Raw genomic sequence first — 27,989 nt, 5'->3', positions numbered from 1 at the left:
TGTAAAATTCCTGAGGATCCCTGAAGATCTATGCTTTGGAACAATCTTTTAGTGCCATGGTGGTGCCCCAAAGCAGTGGGTGCATGATTTTTGCCATACAATCTGAAGCCATGAATATGTGTTATGATTAGATATTGAATATTTACCAATTGAATATTTACCAGTGTTAAAATCTTTAGGATCTGTGCTTCAGAACAGCAATTTTGCACTGTAGTGGGTCCATGAAGCAGTGGAACTGTTTTTTCTGGTATAAAATGTGGCTATGAATGTGATATGATTTGATGGTGCATTTGGGGTGACTCAAAGCAAAAAAATGTGTGAACACTCGTGCTTTGGAACTAAGTTTTTGTGCTACTGCAGCACCACACAATATTGGATACAAGTTTTTTTAGGTGCTAACTATAGATAAGACATGATCTACAAGGGTGGTTTTATTTTGTTTCAGTGCAAAAAATATGAGATAAGGATCCATACCTTGAATCCTTGTTTTTGTGTCATTGCTGAGCTACAAAGTACTGGATCCATATTTTTAAGGTTCACTATTTTAGGGTTTTGATATGTGGTTTGATACCAGATTTGGAGTTCAAAGGACTTAAAATCCAGCTTTTACTTTTTCTTGTGATTACATGTTCAAAAACAATATTTCTCCCTTGGTTCTGTCACTTAACAAAAAGGTGCAGGACTCTTGAGAGAAGAAAAGCTGGTGACTCTGAGAAAGAACTCCTAATGACACAATTGCCCTTCTATAAAATGGGAAACTCAGGATTTCCTTTCCTTGCATTGCTGAGGACATTTTTGCACCCCTTCAAAAAGGTTAGTTTTTATCCCATGTTCATTGTAGTATTGCACGTAGTATTGCACAATTAATTACTGTGAATGGGACTGTCCTATACCAGCATGCTTTGCAGAAGTATGACATAAGGCAATCGTGTTCCTGAATTATTAGGAAAATGGCTCGTCCAAACACCCATCAAGGTTTGGAGGAGATGACCGTGCAAAGGTGAATCTGTGCGCGAAAAACAATTTATACTCTAGCAGGGACAGGCAGAAATGCAATCCAACTCCAGGGGTTGGGTGAAGCTCCTTGAGATCGCAGGATGTCTTTCTCTGGGCATCATATGGAGTCTAGTCATTTCAGGGTTCCAGAGTTCTCCGGACTAGATATCTGGAGGAAACGGCAGCTTCAGAAAGCAGAATTCCCCAAGCCAGAATCAGCCACCCCACACAAGATGCGACCTGAGGAATAATCCTCGGGAGCTCAGACACCTGCACACGGTTTAGCCCTCAAAACAAGCACTAGGGCGCCTCAACAGACCACCACCACCACCTCCTGCTCCAACCGGAAGCCGCTCTCACAGCCGCCTAAAACCCAACCGCGGCTCGACGCGCGGTTTATCCCCTTGTTACAGGAAGCCCCGCCCTACGGCTAGTTTTGATCGCGACTCTGTACGCTTCCGTCTCTCGCGTCACTTCCGGGACGGTGACGTCCTAGTTGTTCCCCGCCCCGAGAAACTTTTCGCCGCTCTCTCGCCTTCGGAGAGAGACCCGCGAGGGAAGCCGGGGCAGGGGCGGGCGCTGCCATGGCTCCGAAGGCGGCCGGGCCGGGGGCGCGGGGCAGCTGCCGTTGCTCGGCCCCGTCTCGCGCCGGCCGGCCGTTGCGCCTCTGAGGAGATCCCCCCCGCCCACACACACACACACACACACGGCGTCCCCCCGGGAAAGGAGCCCCACCGCGCGTACGAGGATGGCCGAGCCCCCCGAGCCGGACGCAGACGTGGGGGTCCTGCGGGAAAAGGTGGCTGCTCTGGAGGCGGAGCTGGAGGCCTGTCGCAGCCGCCTGGAGCGAGAGAAGAAGCTGCGCCTCAAAGCGCAGGCCAGCGCGGCCAAGTGGCGAAGAGAGGTAGGGTCTCCTCCAGGGCGCCCCCGGGTCTCAGCCGCGTCGTCTTCGGCCCTGGGAATGCCGCCCTGCGTGGCGCCGCTCTTCAAAATCCGTGCTCCCCACGGGCTCCTTGTTGGGTACCAGGCGAAGCCCGTGTTTCGCGGTTCTAGTTTGGGGGGCGGGGGGGTGCAATCCTAATGGGAGTTATTCCAATCCAAACGAGATGGTTTGGATTGTTTTCGGGTTGGGGGTTGGGGACAGTGTATAGCAGGGGTAGTCAAGCTGGGGCCCTCCAGATGTCCATGGACTACAATTCCCATGAGCCCCTGCCAGCGTTTGCTGCTTGTAACTTTCCTCACAGTTTTTTAGACTTTTATTACAGAACCAATTGTATACTTTATATTGTGAATGCCATTAAAGGTTTTGTATTGTTGTGGGGTGGCCAAACTGGGTCTCCTGCGGTCCGTGGGCTACAGTTACCTTGAGCCCATGCTGGCAAAGACTTCTGGTAATTGTAGTCCATGGACATCTGAAGAGGCACCGTTTGGCCACCCCTGGAATAGGTGGTCACTGTAAGACTTCACTCCTTCCTACACTTGGCTGATAATTCTGAGCTCTTCCTGAGATCTTACGTACAAGTGTACCCCTTCTCCTACCACCTTTCTTAATAGCTGCTTCCTGTAAAGTGAACCATTATGGTTGAAACATATCTAAAAACCTCTACCAGCTTGGTGTAGTGGTTAGGAGTGCAGACTTCTAATCTGGCAAGCTGGGTTTGATTCCCTGCTCCCCCACATGCAACCAAGCTGGGTGACCTTGGGCTGCCCACAGCACTGATAGAGCTGTTCTGACCGAGCCATAATATCAGGGCTCTCTCAGCCTCACCTACCTCGTAGGATGTCTGTTGTGGGGACAGGACTGGGAATGCGAATGTAAGCCACTTTGAGACCCCTTGGGTAGAGAAAAGCTGCATATAAGAACCAACTTTTCTTCTTCTACCCTATATTCTAACCATGTAGGAGATCATAGTAGTAATGGTGAAGAAAAGTTGTAAGCAGAGGCGACATGTTCTAGGCCTGACACAGGTTATAGGGTTGGTGAATTTTTACTCCAGTAAAGCCTGACCAACACTCTATTCTTCATTGAACCTCTCCCCCACATATAATCTACTTTAGTGGTCCCCAACCACCAGGCCGCGGCTCCCTCTCCCCGCCCCCCCTGCAGTAAAAAACTTCCCAGGCCGCAAGCTTGCAGCCCGGGAAGCTTCTTACTGTGGGAGGGGGGAGAGGGAAGCAGGGCCGTGCATGCGCATTGCACATGCGCGGCCGGGCAATCACCCTCCCTGCCGCCGTCAGTCCCCAGCCTCAAAAAGGTTGGGGACCACTGATCTACTCCACTGTAGCCTTTTGTCTCTAGTAGCTGGGAGCCTTTATTTCTGTGGCTATTGGTCTTAGAAGCCCTGTAGGTTTTGTTTTCTGAAGACTACTGTCCATTTTATGAACATATGGAGTTGCATTATGCTGTCGGACTATTAGTCTGTCGAGACCAGGTTCACACTGACTTAAATAATAACTGAATTTAGTAAAAAATGAAACTGTATAATCAGTAGTTCAGCATTAGCATGTGAGCACCACTACCAGCAAGTAGAATTGAAGATGGACAGAAATCAATACCTTAAAAAATTCAGTGCATTTTTTAAAATGGAAAGCATGAAATAATAACATGATTAAAACCTGCAAATACTGTTATGGGATATGTACTGCTTATATTGTTGCTATCATTTCTAATACACTGAATCCAATCAACCTCACAGGGTTGTTGTGCAATGCAATGGGGGAGGGCAAACCATAGGTGAATTAAAGTATGCTAGCTGGACAAGCCTAGACTAATCTTTTAAGTAAGTTTGTCAATTGTAGTAGTATTCATGGACTACAGTATGCTGTAATAGATACTATTGTCTTTTTTTTGTAGGTTGAAGTGCTCAGTAAGGATAGCAGTGGTAGAAAAAGAAGTGAGAAGGCAACATCCAGTATAGAAGTGCAAACTGAAGATTTTGATGCATGGTCACATGCAGGTAGTTAACAGGTCCACAGTTATAATTTATAAACTGATATCAGAGTCCTCTTAATCGTAATTGTTTTCTCCATAAGACACTTGTATACTGACAAGTGGAAGAATTCTAGGTGTAAGTCTGTATGCTAACATTTTTATTCTGTCTTTCATCCAAGGAGTGCAAAGTTATTGTCTCAACTTCCATTGTTCCCCAAACAAATTTGTGAGGTAACTAATATTAAGAGAGAGTGAGTGCCCTAAGGTCACCTGATGAGCTTTATGGTGAAGAACCCCAGTCTCTCTGATCTTACTCCAGCTCCTTAATCACTAGATGTCATCGACTCTGCATTATTTAAACCCCTTCAATGGGTTTTAATGGGTTTAATGGTATTGGGGATTATGATTTATTTTAATGGGGTTTTAATTTGTCTTCATGTAAACCGCCACAAGTCTTCAGAGAGTGGTGGGATAAAATCTGAATAATAAATACATGAAATACAAATTATATGGTTAATTAAATATTATGTTTTTACTAATTTTCCTTTGCTTCTCCGTCAAACATAATTAAATTGTATGAGCTTGCTTCTTGTCCTTGTTCAGTAATAAAGTGCTTAAATAGGAAAATGTGAATTCTGATTATTCCTACAAGCAACCATGTGCTGGCAAAAAGGAAAGGGTTTTTTTCCCATCCATTTCAAAAATATATTCAGGTTAAGGTTCTGCACGTCTCCCAGGAGGAGCAGACTGTTCAATGCGAAATCAAATTCTGTGTATCCTTGATATTGCTTTACAGCATAAGAGTGCTCCCTCATATCAATTGCTATAGATTGCTTTAAGACCATCTAAATATTGCTCTAATTATTGTAAATTAGTTCATTGATTGTACCAGTTGTAGAAACCTTGACAGTTTCATGTGTTTGCGTTATTTGCTATCAAAGGTAATTTATTTAATTTTTTATTTATAAGCCACCCTCTCCTGATGCTCAGGGTGGTTTACATAAACCGAGGGAAGTGCCAGTCCAAATGTGTGATACTTATGCTGTGTTCTTGTTCATCTTACCTGCTTGTTATTTTCTCCCCAACTTACAGCCCTTTGCTCCCTTTGTCCTCCCCTCACTCATATTTCTTCCTCAGACTTACCACTACGTTTTCTGCAGCCCTGTGCAAGTTTCAATTTCTCTAGTAATCCATAATGTTACCCAAAGATTTCCTCTGCTGGCATCTGTGTATGCACAGACATTGCTTTTCTGAGTGTGAGATTTTTCAGCAACCCTGGAGTTTCCCAGGAACCTAAAATTTAGCACTGTTTTTCCTCTTTGTGGATGTTTTGATCTGTATTGATTGTTGGACATATAATGTTGTGGTGATAGTTTGTGTTCTTTTATGTTTCATTTACCTTTATTTTTATTTATATACTGCCCTCCCTTGCAGCTCAGGGTGGTTTTTTGGTTTACTTTGTTTTGCCACTCGTCATTTTCTTCACTCTTGAAATATATTGATTCTTACATGATCTTTGAGATAGACATAGTCACCTATTTAGTTTCTAGTTTATTCAGATCATTATGCAGTGGTATTTAATAGCCTGTTTCCAAAAAATTAAGTTAGGTACATATGTAGAGTGCAAAAGTTATTAAACATTTCATATGCTTGAAAAGTTGTAGACAGATTTAGATAATGCATGTCTAACGCTAATATATACACCTGGAATTTGATTTTAAACTGCTTTCATAATTTAACTTTTTGGTTTCAACAGATTATTACTATTATAGCTATTATAACAGTACTGAACTTCAGCCTGATTCATCTACAGTGCCAGTACAGCCAAATAATGATAATGAAGGCTCAAACTCTAATTGTACAGAGCAGTTACCATTAAGCAATTCTTCAGATGTTAACAGCACCAGACACAATGAACATGAGATGCAAGATAATGTAATCCAGGATGTACAGGTGAGTTGAGTGGTGATATCCTCTTCTTTTTCTAAGGAGATAGGCATCCAGGGGACTTGTCAGCAGCGCAGTTGTTTTCTGGGATCAGAGGACCCATGTGGACTAACCAGCTGTGTGGGTTGAGTGGGCTGCAGTAAAGGAGGGATGGCATGAAATTGGTTCCTGTTCTGCAAATACTGCTGTGCTTGTATACATGAATTATTGATACGTTTTTCTGGTTTACAGTCTGGTTTTAGAGCCAGCTTGGTGTAGTGCTTTAGAGCGTCGGCCTCTAATCTGACAAGCCAGGTTTGATTCCCTGCTTCTCCTCTACAAGCAGCCAGCTGGGGGACCTGGGCTAGTCACAGTCCTGATAGGTCTGTTTTCACAGAACAGTCCTATCAGAGCTCTCTCAGCCCCACCTACCTCCCAGGGTGTTTATTGTGGGGAGAGGAAGGGAAGGTGATTGTAAGCCGCCTTGAGACTCCTGTTGGTAGTAAAAAGTGGGGCATAAAAACCAACTCCTTCATCTTCTTGTATTGCTGAGGATGTAAAAAAAATGGAAATGCTATCAAATTAAATAAATATGAAACTATGTCCAGTCTTTTTTTTAAAGGAATTGTATTCACATTTGATTAACTTTTTAAGTACTAAAGGGGCATGTGGAAGAAATCTTGTTTAGGTGGCATTGACTGCTTTTTAAGCCAATGTTTTCCAGGGACCTGAAATCAGATCACTAGGAAAAGCAGAAATTAACCACCTTAGATAATAAACAAAGTAGTTCTGCTTTGTTACTAAAACATTGTAGATTAACTTACTTGACACAATTATTGTATCCAACATTATCTACTCCCTGTCAGGCAAATTAAATAACTTGCTGTTTTTTGACCTGCCTCTCTCACACCAGCTGGCCTGCAATCAGATCCTAGATATTCAGAAACTGACTAGCTTGTCTAATTACTATTTATGAGCTGCTACACCCCATGAGATAATATCATAGATACCATGTTAGGTTGTAGTGAAGAGAATAAAAATTGTAAGATGTGCGTTCTGAAAGTTCTGTATAAATATTTTCATTTATGTTGTGTTTCTAATAGGAATCAGAAGATGCTTTACTAGCTGAAGGGACATTAGCAGAAAGTTTAAGGGCTGCGGCAGAAGCTGCTGTTTCACAAACAGGATTTATATATGATGAAGGCAGTGGATTATATTACGACCACAGCACAGGATTTTATTATAACTCGGTAAATATTCTTTTTTGTTCACTTGTTATAAATGCATTTCTTTCTGTATAACAAATGTAATGTATTGATGGTGGTAGAAAAGAGTGGAAGCTCAGTAAAACCTTAAAGACTAACAAAATTATTAGTATCTGATGAAGAAGTGAACAATCAGTTATAAAACTCATACCCTGCCACAAATTTCTTAGTTAGCCTGTAGCAGTAGAAAAGAGCAACCTCTTGATATGTACTGATGGTAGTCATTCATGACAGTTCAGTTAGCCTGAGTTTATTTATGAATTCCTTTCATTAAAATAATAATGTAAATAATCAGCTTAATGATAATGATAGTTTGATAATTATTTATTATACATATGCTGTACAAATGTTTGATTCAGTTTGATCCTCTGAAATTCTGAAAATTATGCAGACCCAACCGTATCTTCCTTTTTAAAGATGAGAATAATGCTCTTGCTTCATGTATTTAAAAGATTTATCTGTAATTTCTGCATTTAAAAATGCCTGGAGACAGTTTAACAGTATTAGTAAATCAAGACTAAAGCTTGCAGATAAAAGAGTTGTAAAAGCAACAAAGTAAACACAGCAATATAGTACAGCATTTGCTACCTAAAATAAGTCTTTGAAGGTGAAGAAAAACAAAAATACTTTTACATAGGCCCTCACATCTTGCTAAATATACAATGTTCCATATTTTTTGCAGTTTTGCTTGTGTCCTATATGCTATGAGACTGTACTTGTACATGTTCTATCAGTTCTGCAGTAATGTGTAGTGAGTAGGAACAGGTAAGACCCTAAATGGGCATGAATGAGCCAGAATTTTCCCAAACTGGGCAGTTTCCTTTTTTTCAACCATGGCTTGCTGTGGCCAGGAGAAAGGGGAGAGGATCATCTGGAAATAGCTGTGAGCTATTTTACTGTTTCATTTCCCCCACCTGGAAGCAGGTAGTAAAATGGATGGGTTAAATGGCTCACAGCCGTTTAAACCTAAAAGCTGACAAGTGGACCTGCCCTGCTCAGCCAGAATGGACAGAAGTCTGGTAAATATTTGGGAGGTGGAGAGAGAGAAAGAGCATGCTGGGGTTTTGTACCCTGCTTTTTTCTTACCTGAAAGAGTCTCAAAGCAGCTTACAATTGCTTACCCTTCCTCTCCCTACAACAGACACCCTGTGAGTTAGGTGAGGCTGAGAGATCTCGGAGAACTGTGACTGGCCCAAGGTCACTAACTGGCTGCATATGGAGGAGCTGGAAATCAAACCAGGTTCTCTAGATTAGAGCCTGCCACTCTTAACCACTGTACCAAGCTGGCTTTCTATATCAAGCAGGCACCTTCCCTGAACATTGGTTCAGGAGCTAGAAACCGGATCAAGTTCTTGCAAAATTTTGTCTTGTGAATTGGTCCATGCCCATCTTAATAGTGAGGTTATCCCACCATTATTTTCCTAAGATTTGTCACAGGATAATGATTTGAAAGAGAAATGAGTTATCTCACTCAAATATAAGGTCATAGATCCATAATACAATTGTAGAGTCTTCTGGATATACTCAAAGGCCGAGGATTACTGTCCTGCATTTAAAAATCACAGTTTTGAAGACTCAAACTCTGAAGGACTAAAGCATGTTTTTTGACATATACGTCACTGCTCAGTTTGTATATATTGCTCTGATGGCTGTTTCTTTTTTATTTGAAGCCCTATTCTGCTTTTCTTTCTAAAAGTAACAAGACAGCTATATTCTAGGTCAAGCAGAGATGGGTAGGGGAACCCTGAGTGTTGTTGACCCTTATTGACCAGTTTATTGCATCCAGGGTCTTAGAACTATCTGTTTTAACATCCTTCTAAAAACATAGGTTTATCAATAAACTTGTTAAACTCTGATTTAATTCACTGATGCTGTTGTAGCTCTGTCATTTCACATGTTTTTCTTTTTGAATTTAGTATTTCATTCATTTAAACAAAATTTATGCTCTTTTAAAAGGAGACTCAACTTTATTATGATCCAGCCACTGGAATTTATTATTACTGTGATGTTGAAAGCGGCCGCTATCTATTCCACTCACGAATTGATCTGCAGTCTTACGGAAATTCAGTTGTACAACAGAGCAAAGACAAAAAGAGCAAAAAGAAGAGAAGAGATGCTGAGTGGTCTAAGACAAATGAATATAAGGTATTTTTATTCAGCTGACAATTTAGTACGGTCTGTGGTGAATTTATAAAAATTAGCATCTGCTTCTCTTTAAGTTCAGGTAGGTATTAAATCACAGTTTGAGGAAAAGTTTACATACTATAGGCAGCTTTTAAGCACTGCAGTAAAAATTCTGATATTTATTTAATTGTACTGTTTTAACACAATAATCTGGCAATAGAATTGTGCTATGTTGGATCCATATTGGATGAGGTAGGTGTAACAGTAAAAGGGAACATGAGGCTGGTCGTTAGACAAATACTATGAATGCAAGAACTAATAGTTACAAATTGGCCATTAATAAATCTTAGATTGGAAATTAAGGGAGCAGCCATTTAACCCTTCCCAGGTTGCCAGCCATTTATCTCTTCCTGGGAAGACCTCCTTTCTCCTAGCCACAGCTTGCCACAACTGTGGAAGGAAGGGGGTCCAAACTGTCCAGATCAGTTTAGAAAATTTTGATTTAGTTCATGGACTGCCCTGAACTGGAATTTTTAAGTTTCATGCCCATTCTTATATTTGTTAGCACAACTGATTTCAAAAAAATCTGAATAAAACTATAAAAGGTTTGTGGCTTATATATCTCAAGGTACATCGGGGTCAGCAAGCATTTTCCTTTCTCTTTTTCTTTGAGACGCTAGAGCTAGTAATTATACACACATTTATGTGGGTCTTGTTTTATGCTGATGGTTGGGAGACATTATCTTACCAGCCTGAGCTTGACTTGGAGTTCTTGTTCTGCTTTGTCTAGAGCCAGTATCTCATTTCATTTTTTTAAATCCAGAATTAGCTGTCACTGCAGGCACATTACCATTATTTCTGTTCTCTGCATGTTTCTATCTTTAAATTATATACACTGCTAAAGAGTTCTCTGTTGTATGTAATGTTTAAATTTAATTATCAGTGATCTGAGTGGCAGTGTAAAAAACATGGGCCTTACCTGCCTTACAACAGGAAGCTGGAAACTTGTGGGACTGATGCTGATTGAGAACCTTCTATTAAAAAGCAGTCCAAGTTTGATCTATATTCAGTCACTATATCCATTGTGAATTAGCAAAATTGGTCTGTTGTATATTGATGCATTTGCCTTGCTGGATTTGGGTGTTCAGCATATTAAGAATGCCCACTTTCCTCTTTGGGTGCTTGATGATTTGTCAAGAGTGCATTTTTGCATTTTGTGTCTTTGCAGTATTCTCACTGCAATAGTTTTATGACTACCAGACAAGCAAAACTCAGTGGAATGGTGTTGGAAAAGACAAGTCTAGGTGCACATCTACGTACATAATAGTGCCCAACCACCCCTCCCTCCATATTTGCTCTTCTACATTCTGGAGTTCAGTCAAACATTAATTTGAACAAAGCTTTTTCTGACACATGTGGGAATGCACTCTTGATTTATTGCTGGGCAAAAACTGAGAGTGGTGGCCTCAGGAAGTGGGCTCCAAATCAGATACCTTAGAAAGACGAGTTGGAGCAGCACCTAATAAGATTTTTCTTTGCCACCCAACGAGCCTTTTGATTTTGATTTTATACATAAGTGCATTCCTCACAATAATTTGACCACTGAGGAAGACCCTTCGGGGTCGAAACGCGTTTGGTCCATTCTGTTGGTCTATTTCATATGCAGTTAGAAATGTGTTGTTTTAAAATTATGATGACCATGTTTTTAATATGTTGAGTTAGCACAATTTGAACATTTTTAGTTATGGAGAGGCTGGGTAGATGGCTTTGTTTCAGTTAATTTATAGTGTGCTCAGAAAAATTATCAAAAAGAGTAGAAGTAAATTACCACAGTTTATGTGCCTCATACATAGAAAAGCAAGATTGTGATTCCTGTGCATGTTTCAGAATAGGGCATGACATTTAAAATTATCAGTGGTTCTTCAGAGAATTACATCCTTTATAGGCAGTGTAGGATATATGGACATGTATGAAGTACCACAGGCCCATGGATCAAACAGAACAGTTAGACAACATAAATTTCTAACCTTGCAACATTCTATGCATCAGCTAAATGGTTTTTAGAAGATCTAAAGAGACTTCTTAAGGGAATTGGTATTACGAGTACCTGATGCCTTGTGCTATATTGTTTAACAATGTGTGCAAATTCCATACAAGCCAAAAGAAGGGGAGGAAAATACATGGTAAAAGAGAGTGTGTATTCATGTATGCTGATACAAAAATACTATGAAAAGATTATATCTTTTTAGTTTACTTATAGTTTTTACCTGTTACAATAATATAATGTTTAAATGAAATCCTTTTAAGTTCTTTTTATTTTATAATGGCTAGAAACATCTATTACACTTAAATGTTTGAATTACTGTTAATGCAATTGAGGGCACTTGTTTTCTGTTGAGAAATCATGGGGGGAGTGTTAGCCTGTCCTTCCTCCTGTGTTGTGACCCTGATGTGAATCAGGAACTCCTGACCAGTTGCTTTTGATAAAACGTGTAATATGAGGGGACTAATTCGGGAATCTCCTACATGGCACCTGCTCTTAACATGAGTGCTCTGTGACAGTGGGCTGGATACAGTGGTACTATTTGTGCAGAAAACATTTTTCATTCATAAAAATGGTGTTTTATACCTTGTGATGATGATGGTGAGTGAGCAAAGTTAAACTAAATCTGAAGAAGTGCTTCTGCCAGCTCAGGCTCACAGGTGAAACATGAGAATTGTTACAGAATGTATCTTTAATAGCAACATGGTAGTTCTCCTGTAATGGTTGTGGCTGCTTTCATTCCGATTCTTAGTCTGTTCAGGATGAGTAAGCATACACTGATTAAGATGAACCTCTAAAGTTCACTAGTATATGTACCGTAAGTAGATTCTACAGTAATTCTGACTCTCATGCTCCTATGTAATCTAGGATTTAGTATTTTTAGTAAATGCTACATCTTATGAATGAATATTGAGTACATTCTCACAAGAAACCCTGCAAAAGGTGGCCATACATAGTCTGAGAAACTGTTTAAATTTGTACCAGTTCATGCAAGTAAATGGAATTGCAAATAGATTTTAACAGCAGATAATTTATCTGAAACAATTGTGCATGAAACATACCCTGAGTGACTTCTTGGTTTTAATGAATTTTGTGCTTCATGTTTTTAAGTACATTCAATAAGTAATTCATAGCTGTAGCAGATTTTCTTCAGCTGATTCCAGAAGAGTAGCCACATTAACAACAAGAAGACTGCTTGGGTACCGAGAAACCCTTGAAAGATTAGGAGAGCATATTATAGCTATACCACTGTTAATATGTTCATTATTATGTGGTGCTTGGTCACTAGTGCTGTAGGTTTTTGTAATATTTCACCTTTATGTTAGGAAAGCTGACCTCCAGAAATATCACAGGTGCTGCTGCTGTTACTGTTTTGGGTGCTTATTGGATAATGATAGTGATGAATAATCTGCTTCTTTCCCCACTCCCACTGTCTCAGGTGTCTATTCTTGCATTTCAGCGCTTCTCATTATGGGTATTTAAATATGTGAAAGGATGGGTGCACTCACAAGTTCTAAAGGAACAAAATACAAAGCCATCCCTAAGGAATGCAGTTAAGTAGGTCCATTTTAAGAAACAGTCCAGTCTGTTCACCACAGCTATCTGTTCCCAGCTAACAATGGGATGGTTCGCACTGTACTGATGCGGGACCAATTAGAGCTCGTATGAGGGATGGTACTGACAGGCAAATTGCTTCTGTGCTACAGAAAAAAGATGTGTCTAAGTAGAGGTATGGTTGTTTTTTTCCTCCTCTGTACCATCAGCTATCTATCTCTGTGTATACCACTTTCTGTCCATGTCATGCTTCCAGAGAACTCATTGTAGTTTCCTCTAGATATTGCAGGAATTCTGTTGGAATATCATGGTCTACTTGATCAAAAACTACATGGTCTGCTTTATCAAAAACTAGGCAAAACACTATCTACTAAGGCTACAGCGACAGACATTGCCCTGTGATTAGGGAAGAAAAGATATAGGAATGGATCAGATAAATGTTTATCTTCCAAGAATGCCTGGATTTATGGTTCAGATATATGCTCTTTTATCTTGTTCAGGCAGGGAAACTGGATGATGATTAGAGAGATCATCTTTAATCAGTGATGATTGGTAGTCAAGGAATGAATTGCTGTGCTTTTTTTAATACATAGTAGATATATTTGCACTACGTTTATTTCTTCAGGGGAGGGAAACCCCATATGCACAGCTAGATTTTATTAGCCAAGATGGTCTACAGCACAGGTTACTTGTACTTTTCCAGTCCCCTTATTCACAATATAGGAAAGATAACAGTGAGTACCAATCTGTGTAATGTCAAGAAGATGCTGCTTGGCAAGGATGCTGTTAGCAAGGTACAGTGCCAGGATGTGTAGAAACCACTTCCATGTATGGCTGAGGTAAGCCTTCCTTTTTGTGAGCTGTTGAGGTAACTCACATAATAGCCATTGAAACAGTGTTTTCCTGTGGCAGCTGTGACATCTAAGAAATCCTGAGATTCCACTTGTAAGACTTGTAAAATTCATCTCTACATATAAAGTTTTTCACTCAGCTGTGTATGTTCAGCTACAGTGTTTTATGCTAATGCAGGGAAGAACTAGACTCAGTTCCTAGCAAATTGAGAGGCCAACCCCCCCCCCCCCACCTGCCAGGCCAAAGAGTCCCATAGGATGCCAAGTTACAATTCTCCGTTATCACCATAGGGGTTGCCTATATGACTCCTAGGCAGGGAAGAATAATTGCTTGTTACCACTTGTTTGCTGTGATAGGAAGATGCCCTTGTAGTCCTTGTTGGAATTGGGACTCCTTATCCTAGAAATTACTGCACAGCATTCATATCATGGCAATCCTGTTTACAAATGAAAATCATGGTATTGTGGCAGTGTACTTTCATATGTGAGAAGAATGTAATTTTTTCAGTTATGAAAAAGTTAGCCTGAGAATATAGAAACAAGCTGATTTTGAAGCAGAATCTTTCCATAGTACTCTTGATACAAATTTCACACTGTATAGTTTACTGTTTGCTGCTGTTCATCTTTAGGTACATCAATTGACAGAAACCATGGCTAATCTGAAGGTTTCATCTTCTGGATTGGCAACTGCTGGTGAAGGTAGAGTTATGGCACAAAAAACCTTAGTGGATATTTATATTAGGGCCTGAGAGAAATTTAAAATTACTTGATATAGCAAGAAATTGTTCAGGGAAAAATGCTGCTAATGTAGACATTTGATGTGACATAAGAACAATTTAGCCCAGCCTTGAAACAATCTTGGTTGAATCACTGCTCTTCTCTCCAGGTGGTTGTGCTGATTTTTCTTTGCTTGGCTATGCATACTTCCTCAGTATTGTTGCTGTCCCCAAATAGAGTTCAGCATTATAGTAACTTTGAAGCTTCCTTTCTAATGGAATATTTTGCTGGGATCAGAACCAGCAGTGGCAGAAGAAAAGAAGCGTCACTAAGAAAAACTGTCAGGAAAGGGACAGCACACATTAAGCTTGTCACTGTCCTACTTACTGAGCGGAATGGGCAAATGGCAAATTGCACAGCTGTAATAGCCATAATTTGGTTTAAAGCAAATAGTTGTACAAGTCCCTCTGTAAGAACTTTTTTGATAGGCTTTCCCCCAGTACAATGGCAAAAAAAATCTAAAGCTAAGATCAGATCTTGCAATGTCAGAAAATCATGGTTGTTTAGTCCAAAAAGCTCCATCCATTGTTATGATTTAATTTGTGGTTTCATCTTGAAAGTCAGGGCAAAGTTGTATGTTCATATTACTGGGGGAATCTTTAAAGTACAATCCTACTGCAGAGGATTCATTTTTCCTATTCGCTTTTCATATGTACAGTATTTGCTGGCGTATAAGACTACTTTTCCCCCCTGAAAAACATGCCTCCAAGTGGGGGGGCCGTCCTATACGCCGGGTGCACTTCAGTTGCGATGGACATAGCTGCCCATAGTGGCCTCCCGATGCCCACCCGTTGCCCATAGTGGCTTCCTGATGCCCACCCACCTCATTTTACATACCATCCAGTATCACGCGGTATCCAGTGCGGCCGTGACAGGTCATCAGCGTGGCTGCGGCGAGCATCAGCAGCGAGACAGGGGTGCCAGCCTTTTCAGCATGACCAGCCCGTTCTGCTCAGCGGGAAGCAGCGGCACTCTGGCCCGCCCCTTGTCTACGCAGAGCTCACACATGCGCACTTGCGCACTAGTGCCAGTCACATGGGAGATGCAGGGGTGGGCTGGAGGCGCTGTGGTCGTGCTGCGGCCGTACAGTGGTGACAAACTATATTTTGAGTGGAAATGTTGGGAGGTTGTCTTATACGCCCAGTCATCTTATACGCCAGTGAACACGGTATGTATAGAAGATGTTGAAGCCAAAGACCATAACAAATGAACTCTCAGCAGCGCGTGTCATGAACAGGAATTAAAAATAAAATTAAAACATTTAAAATAAAAGTAGGACTTAAAATTTGGTAAAAATTAGGGACAGGCAATTAATGCTGGTTGTCAGTAACAGTGGAAATGAACCTTTTCCTAATAATTACAGAAGAGAACAGCAAATTGGCAACCATCAAGGTAACAGATGGAAAAGAATCTGACAAGAGAAATACCACATAATCCTTATACCTGCCAGAAATATCAATATTAAGATCAACTTTGACCGAATAGAATCATGTAAAGCAGTGGTCCCCAACCCCCGGTCCGGGGACCGGTGCTGGTCCGTGGATCAGTGAGTATCGGGCCATGGCTCCTCCTCGTCCTCCTCCCCAGCTGCTGCCTCAGTGGCTGCCCTGCCACTCTGCTCACCTTTGTTGCTCTCCAGCGGCCACCATGGCTGGGGCTCCCCCTCGGCATGGCACTGCACAGCGGCTGCTGGCAGGGTCGCCTGCAGGAAAGCAGGTTGAACAGGGGTTCAGGGGGTGGCGGTGATGTCCCTCGGCAGAAGACTACCCCCCCCCCGGGCCTCAGTAAAATTGTCAAGTGTTGACCGGTCCCCAGTGATAAAAAGGTTGGGGACCACTGATGTAAAGGGCAGTGTAACAAATAATCAATAAGATCTTTTACTTGATTAGTGCTCCTCCTGCATCTCCTTATTATGCCTACCCCTGTAGGTTTGCTGAGGGGAAATTGTGCACTAGTAAAAGCCTTCCTTAGAAGGACATTGTCTAGACAATTTTAAGTAACAAGAATTTTGTCATATGGAAAATTCAGGTCCTCATGCAAGCTGAATAACTAGACAGCTAGTGAAATTGTGATACTAAATATATGAAGCTTAATTGTAAAGAATGTATAATGTTTATAATTCTGTCCCCTAAATAAAACTTGTAATTAATTAACTGTATGTATTTGCACATAATAAATCCATTGCCTCATAACAACTTCCAGAAAAGGAGCTGTGAAAACACTGGGTTTAATATTCCTTAACAGTTTAACACTAAAAATTGAATATATCTCTACATCCACGCAGGGGCATCAAATACTTCTCTGCCACAGCAGAGAGCAATGTGGGAATGGCATCCACACCCTACCATCTCCAGCCACTCACTGTTACTGTCACTCCCCTTGCTACTTTCTCTCTTTGTTGCACTGGCACAATTACATCAAAAAAGTAACAGGGAAGCATCTAGATGAACGTGCCACCTCCATCTTCCCAGCAGTTCCCCTTCTAGAAAAAATGAAAAAATATATTTTATATCAGGAATAAACTGGAAAATAACAAGAGCTACATGAACTCTGCCCTGCATGATCTCTATACTCCCCTATACTGTGGGGGGCTTGTAGCTATTCACATGGGTAGCAATCCAACTACATAGATTTCTTGTTTTGTTTGGTTATTATTTTATTTTTAAACATGTTAAAGATTTCAGAAAAAAATTACAGAAAATTCATCTCAACAATCTTGGAATTCTTCCATTGGTCTCCAGTTTATTAAGTTAGTCAGCTTAGCCATCACAGCAAGTTCTCTCATTTTCGTTGCTTCTACCGTGATGCAAGTTTAAGATTTCTTGTTTTGTACATTTTAGTGGTAAGGCAGCCGTCTGAAAACTTTGCCCATGAGGCTGGGAGTTCAATCCCAGCAGCCGGCTCAAGGTTGACTCAGCCTTCCATCCTTCCGAGGTCGGTAAAATGAGTACCCAGCTTGCTGGGGGGTAAACGGTAATGACTGGGGAAGGCACTGGCAAACCACCCCGTATTGAGTCTGCCATGAAAACGCTAGAGGGCGTCACCCCAAGGGTCAGACATGACTCGGTGCTTGCACAGGGGATACCTTTACCTTTACCTTTACATTTAAAAATATGAAAAAATATCAAGGTGTAAAGGAAGTATTGCATATAGATTAGATTTCTGAAATTATGAGAAAGAGGAGCCCTTCTGCATTTTGGTGATAGCTCAGAAAAATATTTGCTGGAAAAGTTTGACATCGATGTTTTTGGCTTTGTGAATGAAGTGGCTGTATATGAATACCAGCAAAGCTTAGAAAAATAAAACAAGAATAGACATTTGTTGCTTAATGAAAGCTTGTGATGCTTAGCGAGGAGAAATACAAAGCTTCATTTCCTGGGTGGTGGATGCTGGGAACACATCAGTTGTTTAAACTGATAGTTCAGGGAATTATCAGCAAATTGCTGAACTTGGGGAGAATATCTGGTTGTAAATAGTAGCTTGGCATTAAACACTAGTATTTTTAAACTGCAACAGTCATCTTAAATCTGGACTGTATAAGACGGACTAGCATTGTAAACATAAGATTATGCAAGATAATTTTGCAAGGCTGCATGGATATATTAATTTTGTAACTATACTTTTGTTCCTGTTTCAACAAGAGATGGCAATTGTTAGCCAACAATTTTACATGGGACATTGTTTGAACTGTTAAGTATTGCTATTCATCATGGATGGTTTATAAAGAAGATTATTAAGGTGTTAATACTAACTGCTGAATGGACCGCTTTAAAATGTTAGGATGGTTGGAGGTGGTAGATGATTATTCAGCAATTATGTTTTTCCATGTAGTCCTGGTGCAGCTTCAGAAACTGTTCTAGACTGGCATATAGTATCTTAAGGCAAAGGCTGAGGATAGACAGTGCTGTGGTTGTTCTCCACATTCTCCTTGATACATCTGGGAAGCAAATTTATATATCCATTTATATATCCATTATAGTAGTGGACCACTGAAACAATGGATGCTACGAACATGAAGTTCCTACTGGGGTAAGGGAAGACTAGTAGGAACAACTTAGAGGTCTCTGCAAATGCATATGTAAAAACAACCAACATCCTTGGCTTTTTGGAAAAAATTAAATGAAGACCAGAATCTCTAAAAACTCAGTGAAGGGATTTGAAGATCTATGGTAAACTGATTGTAATATCTGAATGCTGAAGAGGACTTTAGCCATAACATCTTAAATTAAAAAGGTTTGACTTGAACAGATATCAGTTGATTCCACCATTTTCCACACAAAATACGTTTAAATAAACTTGCTTTGCATGTTAAAGAAACCAGCCATTATAAAAAGTGTTGAAATACTTCAAGTTTGATTTTTCTATAAATCCCCAGGATACAGATGAGCAAAAATCATCCAGCACTCTGAATTGTCTTTCCACCTCTAATGAACTAAGTTCTCCAGAAGAGGAGGAATTTCCAAATGTGAAAAAGGCTAAAGTAGACAATGGTACAAGAAACAGCCTAGCATCCAAAGAACGAAATACCACAAATGGCACCAGTTTAAATCTTGTCAAAAAGGTCAAACAATGCACTGGCTTTCTTATGGATGATAGTAAGACAGAGTCGGAGAGCGAGCCAGAAGAAGGGGAAATTACAGATTCTGAGCAAGAGGATTTTAGTAGTGAAGATGAAGTAACAAGCGAAGAAAGTGTAAATTCAGAAGAAACTGACAGTGAAGGTGAATTTTGGCTTTATATGAAATATATTCTTGTTACATTTGTGAAACAAAAAAAGTAGAATAACAAAGATAAAAACTCAAATCTGCATTGTATGGATACTTCATGTCTCAAAATCAGTAAAATGGCAAAAGTTTTCCAATATTCTGTTCTCATGTGGTCTAATGTTATTACAAATAAATATGAATTATGTCTTTGCAGAAGTAGTTAAAGGTATTTTTTAGTGTTTTCTCCTACTGTTTAGGGATTGATTTGGTACTAGAAAATAATTATACATGTAATAGGAATGCATATTGAATCCCTATTCTATTTGATAGCTACAGTTACTGGACACCACCGCTGTCTTCTGTGTCTCCTAAAAATGCACTCTGATGCGACTAGAAGTTCAAGCTCATATTTTTAGCAAGTGCACAAAATCAGCTACAGCATTTTGAAGCTTCAGTTACTGTGTGAGCATTCAAATACACACTGATTCCAGAAAACGTGTTCAGATGAAACCTACAAAATATCGGACAGGACTTCTGAAACACCAGTAGTTTCTTTACCTTGGTGTAAAATGTGACTGCATTTTCAATATAGCACCCTAAGCAGTTGCAGCATTCACAACATCAGCCCTGTCTGTGTGGAACTTCATTCACTGTTCTCTGTATGTGAAACAAAGCTTTGAAGGAACTGGGTTTACTGTCTATAGAAGGTATACTTTCTAAACAAAATTCAATATTTTACTGAGGTTCAGAGTTTGCTGTTGAGGACTATATCCAGGATTGCTTTGCTTCTGGAGCAGAAAGATTTAGGTTTCATCCATCCTTGAATTAGAGCAAGTTTAAACTCCACTCAGCAGTCTAAATTTTGCAGTTTTACTTGCAGTAGTGGGAAATATGACATTTCATCCCTGTCCTGAGGCATCTTAAGGAGAGCCAACTGGGTCAGACTAGTCATCTGTCTCATCTAGTAGTCTGTTCCACAAAATGGCCAACCAGTAATCCTGGAAAGCTAAATAAATCGGATTAGAGGCTGAGGCCTTCTCTGATGCTGCCTCTGTTCAGAGGTTTGCTGCCTCCAAATGTGGAAGTTCTTTTTAGTCACCATCAGCTGCTGTTCATCCGTGAATCTGTCTAATCCACTTTCAACACCATGCTACGTGCACTGGCAGTGCATTCCACAATTCGTTAAACAAAATATATATATATCCTTTCCTGTTCTGAATCTGTAGTTCAGTAACTTCATTGGGAGACCCTACATGCTATATTATGGGGGAGGAACAAAGTTTTTGTATTGACTGTCCATCCTATGCATAATTTTATAGAACTCTGTAATATCCTCCCTCAGTCATGTGTTCTAACCTGAAAAGTTCCACACTGTAGCCTTTTTTCATAGAGCAGTTGTTCCAGCCTTCTGAGTTAACTGAGTTAACTCTTACATACTACTTCCATCTCTGGAGGATTCTGTTTGAGATACTGCAAAAAAGACAACAACAACAACAACAGGACATAGTACTCCAAATGAGGCCTCAGTTTTTCATAATTGGTCAAGTAGCTGCTGTATAATTCGTCTGCATGCTGTCTAAGAACTGAAGATAATGAAAAGAGCCCTGAAGCTTTCTTTCCTCTGTTGTTATAAAATCTCTGTCTTGGGTGTACCTGCCCTCTTTGTTACTTTCACTCTGTCCAGTGATGTAGATGTATCACTTTGGGAGCTGTACTTATAGTTCTCTCTTTTCTCCAAAACAAAATTTTTGGCCATTGGCCTTGATTACTACCTGAAACAATGGCTGTTGTGCAGTACTTATTATATGACACTGGTCAGATATTGATAAAACATGAGAAAATGTACCTATCAAAGTTTTCTTAGTGGAGAGGCTTGTACACTGTTTTAAAGAAGGTTTTGTCACATTGGTCAATTTAGTTAAAGTGATGTATTCACACAGTACCTGATTAGTTTGAAAATTGAATGTGTTATGGAGAGAGGCTGACATTGCTGTGTCTAATTTTTATTTTTCTTTAATGAATTTAGATGGAGACCAGATCTGGCCACCTTGTATTAGAGTGATTGTAATTAGATCACCAGTTCTGCAGATAGGATCTCTGTATATCATCACAGCTGTAAAGCCTGCCACTATTGGAAGGTAACATAAATTTGTGAACTCATGTGAAACCATGATTATCTTTGTTTGTGGTCATGATATCAATTTTATATTTTTATGTATGGAGTTTTAACTGCCAGCCACGCTGAGATTCCTGTTAGATAGGTGCAGCCTAAAAAATCTAATAAATAAATGTCTTGTTCCTGCAGTATACATTTTACTTCAGAGTTTTTTAAATAACTTTTTGAGGTCCATAACTTGACCAAGATCCATTTAAATGTCTGTCCTCAGGATCTGAATGGGACTGGGAGACATGTCTCCCCCCCTCCCCAAACCCCCAGCTTAGACCTTAGACTTTGAAGTGTCCAGCAGCAGAAGTTTTACAAATTTAATAAACATAAGCCATTTCAGGAGTCCCTTTTGTTGCCCTCTCTTTGGAAGTGGGAGAAGTGAAATGGAGGGTTTAAATGGCTGTGAGCCATTTAAACTGGATAGCCAATGGGCCGATGTCAAGCTGCTGGGGTTTAAAGGCCACCAGACATTTCAGTGGTATAGCTGAATGTGGTATAGCTCAAATAAAAGCTGGAGAGAAAGTGGTATTTATTCCGGTGAGCTATACCAGTCACTGAAACAGATAAGAGAATCTGTGCTTGGCTTAGGAAATACTGAAAAATATCAGTAAGGTATTTTGTGTGTGTGGGGGGGGGGGGTTCATCCAAACCAAATGCACATCCCTAGTAGCGATTACCTTATCCAGAATAGGATCATGAAAGGGATGTACGCCTTGGTTCAATCGCATCGGAGATCTCTGCAGCCTCAGAGATTTCCAAGGCAGCACTTAGGAGGCCAGGACCATGGCGAGGAGGGCAGGGGCCACACGCTGCAGCAGAGCCCAACTGCCGGGTGAGCCTGTTATGAGGGGGGCAAGGGAGCAGGTTCCCATCAGCTTCCTCCTCTGGGGGGGTGGGAAAGAGGGGTGTCCCCAGCCCGCCCTCAGACTGCCCGCCCCTGGATCCACAGTGCCTTGGAACAGCCACCAAGCTGAGGCACACACCCCTAATTTGAACCAAAGGATTACTGTGGATTGAAGATGGTGTTGGGGGTCAGATTCATAATAAAGGTAAAATCTAGTAATGTAGCAGAGGTCCTGAATAACTGCCTGGATGCTGTAGTAAATTGACCAGGAGTTAACAAATTAAAAAGACAGATAACCCTTATTGAGATGGCAGAGATCTTGCTCCCCCTTTTGATGGCGTTTGGCTGACCCTTGTTGACTTGGTTAAGAGTTTTGGCAGGACCTGGCATTATTGCTGGAGAAGCAAGTTAATGCAGCTGCAAAAAAGGGTTTTCTTCCAAGGGTTGTCTTCCAAGATAAAGATGGTCCTTTATCTTGATACATTTGATCAGGATCCACACCACATTAACGTCAGGATTAGATTACCGTGATGCAATCTGCATTGGTCTCCTCTCAAAATCAACTCATAAACTGCCGTTGGTGCAGAATGCCATGACCTGGCTATGAGCAACCAAGGAGAGCATGCATATTACTCCCATTCTACAATCACTGCACTGTCTGCCTATCAGTTACCATCATCTATCACATAAAAGCCTGCCAAATCTGTCCGGCTGTCCTTCCCCTGTTGTCTGCCACAACAGCTTGCATAATCTGAGCAGGGTTTTCCTACATGTGCCAACCTGCAAAATGGACAATCAACAATTGCTCATACACGTTCTTCTCCCATTTTATGGAACAGCTTTCCTGGTGTCAGAAAGGTTCCCAGTCTCCTGTCTTTCTGCAAACTCTGTAAAACTGAATTATTCAAGAGGGCTTTTCTATGCAAGCAGTAGACAGCACACAATGATGCACAAAGTTACTTGGATAAATCATTAGAAGAAGGAGAGTTGGTTCTTATAGGCCGCTTTTCTCTACCCGAAGGAGTCTCAAAGTGGCTTACATTCGCCTTCCCTTTCCTCTCCCAATGACAGAGGTAGGTGAGGCTGAGAGAGCCCTTGTATTACTGCTCGGTTAGGGACTGCGGTCTGTTCTGCTGTGTATAGCTTGTTGTAAATAGGACCCTGTTACGTAATTTTGCATCATTAATGTGTCATGTTAATACTTGTGCTTTGCTTCATTCCTGTTTTTAGATTTGCTATCTCTAATCAAGCTCTCAAGGGTTCTTTAGATTATTAAAAGAATCTCTTAGTACTTCTCACTGTGAGCACTAACACTTGTCTTCCTTTACAGAGCGAAGGGCATGGAACACACATTGCAGATTCCAGAAGTTGGAATTAGTAAGGTAAGTAAATTTTTGGCATGAGTACTGAATTCTGAGAAATTGTTGCTGGGTTTAAAATTATCTGTGGTTTTTTGGCAGTGTTATAAGAGGAACATATTTTATATTAACTTAATTTTCTTATTAGTTTCATGCAGAAGTATACTTTGATCACGAATTGCAGAATTATGTTCTTGTGGATCAAGGCAGTCAGAATGGTACTGTGATTAATGGAAATCAAATACTGCAGGTGAGCACAGAAATTAAAAATACTATTGCCTATTCTTCCCTTTCTCTTTGTTCTAACATCACTTTCAACATCTTTCTCTGTACCCCCACTGTAGCCTCCTCCACTGTACATTTATTCGCTTTCTCAGAAGAAGCTGTTCAGGGATATCTTATCTATAGTTTGTTTGTTTGCTGTAGCCTAAAGCAAAAAGTGATCCATATGTTCTGGAACATGGTGATGAAGTCAAGATTGGAGAAACTGTACTCTCATTTCACATACATCCTGGCAGTGAAACCTGCGATGGATGTGAACCAGGACAAGTCAGAGCCCATCTTCGCCTTGATAAGAAAAGTGAATCTTTCAGTAAGTAATAAAAATCATTGGTTATGGAAACAACATTGGCTCTTTGCAAGAGAAGTAGATTGACTTTGGTAATGCTGTTGAACCCTAGCTTTAAGGCATTTTAAAGCAAATATTCAAGGTTTTAGTAATGAAAGCTCCTGAAGAATGTTTAGCATTTTGAAAGTTAGTTCTATGGTACTGAATGTTGGTTCAAAATTAATAAAATAAAAAGGAAGAATCTTTAGTCTAAAGTCATGTACTTCTGTGTCAAATATCCCAAGCAAGCTAAAGCTGAGACATTGACCTGTCAGTCAAATTATGAGCGTAATGTGATTTTCCCCTTTATTTGTTGATTCCCTTTGAGTTTAGTGATGGGAATACCCTGGAGATGAATGGAAGTGCCTGAGTATATAAATTACTGCATTACTCTTACTGTAATGTGAACTGCGTATTTTTCTAACATGGTTCCCGTCTATGGTTTTAATTGTTTCTTATAGTTGGCCCTGCACTGACAAAAGAGGAGAAGGAATTAAATAGGAGGAAAGCACTAAAACAAATACGTGTAAAATACGGTTTGCAGGTAAGTTTTTTTTTTATGTCAGCTGATTGAAGAGAATTGTATTGCTGCTGTTTTAATAAAATATTAGATCTTGGGATTTCTGATTTCTGAACACCATAGTTGTGAAGGCTATGTAGATGAAGTAGAAATGAAGCATTTAATAAAACTTGGTGGGTTTCATTCCACCCTTTCAGTCAATGCTTCCTTCCAACATTTTCAAAATGACAATTCACTGGCATAGAAATGCTAACCCAGTTGCTTGATGTTTGTACCTGCCCCCCCCCCACATATATTCTGTTTTCCAAAGTCAGCTTGACAAACCAATGTCCTAAGAATTGTTAAAGCTATATTTACATGATTGTTTTTTCAGTTGCATATTGACAATGTTTTGTTCAGAAGGGAAATGTTTACACAAATATTCACTTGTTTTGTGTTTGAAAAGAATGCAGACTATGAAAACGATAATGTGGTGAAAAATCCCAAGTACAAAGACAGGGCAGGAAAGCGCCGTGAGATGGTTGGAAGTGAAGGAACCTTTCATAGGGATGATGCTCCAGCTTCAGTCCACATGTAAGTAGGATGTTTCTGTGTTTATATAGCATTACAAATCAGACACTGAAGTTATCCTAGCAGGATCCTAGCGCACATCAAGGCACAGCTATTTGCAGTGAATACATCTATTTCTTCAAACTACGAACTCTATTACCTCATTTGCCAAATGCCCTTAGAGCAGGGGAAGTCAACCTGTGGTCCTCCAGATGTCCATGGACTACAATTTCCATGAGCCCCTGCCAGCAAATGCTGGAAGGGGTTCATGGGAATTGTAATCCATAGACATTTGGAGGACTACAGGTTGACTACCCCTGCCTTATAGTACTGAATAAGTTTTTAGGCACTGATCTAAATGCATTCTTAAGAACTGAAACTGACTAGTCAGTGTCACTGCACAGGATTCATGTGAATCTGCCTTATACCGAGTCTGACCATTGGTCTGTGAAAGTCAGTATTGTCTTCACTGACTGGCAGCAACTCTCCAGGATATCAGGTAGAAGTGTTTCCGTTACCTGTTTTGTTGCAAAAAAATCAAAACTATAAGATTGCATTAATGTTGGTTATTTTTGTAGTTTAAATATTGTCTTAAATTACATTTCCAAGCTTTTATACTTGGAAAATTGTGGTGTTATTTCTTACTGACTTGGGATTACATAGCATCAAGGTTGAAGGCAGGGGAATTAACCTATCATGCTTTTGTCAAAAGTGAAAGGCTCTTTTTATTTATTTAATTGTGTGTGCATTTAACAATTGCTCATATATGTATATATAAACAAAATGGCATTATTTTCCCCTGCATTTAATTATGTTTACTTTTTTAAAATAGTGAAATTAGTGATACCAATAGAGGACATAAAATGTTGAAGAAAATGGGATGGAAGAAAGGTGAAGGACTTGGAAAGAGTGGTGATGGAATTAAAGATCCGGTAAGTCAACTTCATTCTATAGATTGCACAGAAATAACTACAAATTTAGCACAATCACCCTGGAAGGATGCTTTCTGCTACTCTTAATACCAGTCTCCATGGATTTGAATATTCTTTGTGTGGAGGATTACGGTGATGAATTTTATTCATCCATATATTTGAATAGTCATCCCATAGGAAGGTGAAGGGAGTCAGAGCATATACAGAGAAAATAGTGAATAGAGGGGGGAACACACAGTATACCATGGTGGATATTGACCGTGGTGATCATTGTCAAGAATGAGAAGAGTGTTAACAGTTAAGAAAATAGAGCTGAAAGACACAATTATATTTCTGGTAGTTCAGTTCCAAGGAGACAAATCTATTGCTTGAATATTGGGGGAGAATTTTTAAACTGAATGCTTGTCCAGAAATTAACAGAGCTAGCTTTCCCAGAAAAAGTTGGACTGTAATTTTGATGCAGGCATTTGAACTAGATGATGAATTTATGGCTTGCCTGAATGATATATGCTTTTAATGCTGTGTTTTAGCACAGTAACAAGAACATAGATTTCCATGATACAATACTCAAAAAGTAGAAATGCTTTAAACATATAAAATTCCATACTTAAAAAAAAATCCCATGTTTGACAGATCACACTGCAACTGCATAGAAAGCACGCAGGCCTGGGTGCAAGTATTCCCATCTCAGTGGAAAATGCTCAGATTGTCAACACAAAGAAGAAGAACTGGGAAAAAGCAAGAGAGAGGTTTGCTGAAAATTTTCAGGACTCCAAAATACAGAAAAATGTATCAGAAAATCTGCTTTGGGTTAAAGAAACTGTGGAATGAAATTGTTCATTTTATATTACTAACATAACATGTTTAAATAGCTGAAGTTTGATGTATGGTACAATGGGAGTTGGATATTTCAGCCTGGATAGGCTGACTGATGAATACTGTTTGGCTTACATACTTTTATTTCCTTACAACACACATTTAAACAAAAGGAACATGTACCTTAAAACAGCCCAGGTCTTGACTGAGGGGATTTTGAGATGACATTTTGAAATGTGGATAATTTAAGTTTATCCTGTGACTTTTCTTTCTCCAGCGGGTCAGTGAGTTTGAGATATTCATGTTGTGTTTACTCATGAACTTTATATGAACTGATGCAAAAAAATGCTGTGTGTATGTGAACACTTCTAGCAAGAAAAGCATCACAGGATGCAGTATTGCTATGCCTCTAATTCCTATTAATTGCCAATATTTTTTAACAATTCATTAGATGACATCCTATTTTAAATGGAGTACCAATTTATTTTTGGTGATCAGTTGGCAGTCAGGAATTACTTTCTTCCATGAAGAACTTTAGAGTTGTATATGCACTTGTAGCACACATTTGAACTAGCATGTTCAGAAACTGCTGTGATATTCAAAGCTGTTGTGCAAACTAAAAATTGTGTGATACTGCCCTCACACTTCAGAATCCTATGTCTGAATGGTCCTTAACCTCAGATATTTCTATCTATAGGAGGTGGGCATATAAGAATTCTAATCTTGGCCATTAGTGCTAATACTCTGTATGCTTGGGGAAAGCAGCATTCAGTCATGGGATCCCCTGTATTCTGATTATACTCCAAGAGGTGTGTACCACAAGCTGTGACTTAAGGTGTAGCAGCTTTAAGTGGATTAAAGTTTGTTAATTTAGAATTATTTATCAACCTCTTGGGACTGTTCTGTATCCATTGCTGGCAATGGAGTATAACACAGGGATATTGACAGTTATTTTACTGCTTTTGGGCAGAGGCTGAACACATGGTATTTATTGAAATGTTAATAAATACAATAGTTTGAA

At 39.9% G+C, this 27,989-nt stretch overlaps 1 protein-coding gene across 2 annotated transcripts; it reads left to right on the top strand.

Moving 5' to 3' along the window:
• The first annotated feature begins 1,469 nt into the window (after positions 1–1,469).
• Positions 1,470–27,989, top strand: AGGF1 (angiogenic factor with G-patch and FHA domains 1). Of its 2 annotated transcripts, none has more exons than XM_077347346.1 (14): positions 1,470–1,900; positions 3,851–3,953; positions 5,685–5,881; positions 6,958–7,104; positions 9,076–9,264; positions 14,322–14,391; positions 21,202–21,313; positions 23,517–23,568; positions 23,693–23,794; positions 23,971–24,136; positions 24,613–24,695; positions 25,117–25,244; positions 26,053–26,152; positions 26,786–27,989. In XM_077347346.1, the coding sequence occupies exons 1-14, from the start codon at positions 1,745–1,747 to the stop codon at positions 26,981–26,983; spliced, it is 1,803 nt and encodes a 600-aa protein (XP_077203461.1). In that variant the 5' UTR covers positions 1,470–1,744; the 3' UTR covers positions 26,984–27,989. The 2 variants fall into 2 exon arrangements, with proteins under 2 accessions (XP_077203461.1, XP_077203460.1); XM_077347345.1 differs by lacking the exon at positions 14,322–14,391 and adding an exon at positions 18,845–19,190 and having other exon boundaries at positions 1,471–1,900.

Source organism: Paroedura picta, chromosome 7 (assembly GCF_049243985.1).
Source record: "Paroedura picta isolate Pp20150507F chromosome 7, Ppicta_v3.0, whole genome shotgun sequence".
Classification (NCBI taxonomy): Eukaryota; Metazoa; Chordata; class Lepidosauria; order Squamata; family Gekkonidae; genus Paroedura; species Paroedura picta.
Note: the sequence above shows the minus strand (reverse complement) of the source record. Positions and strands in the feature narration are given on the sequence as shown.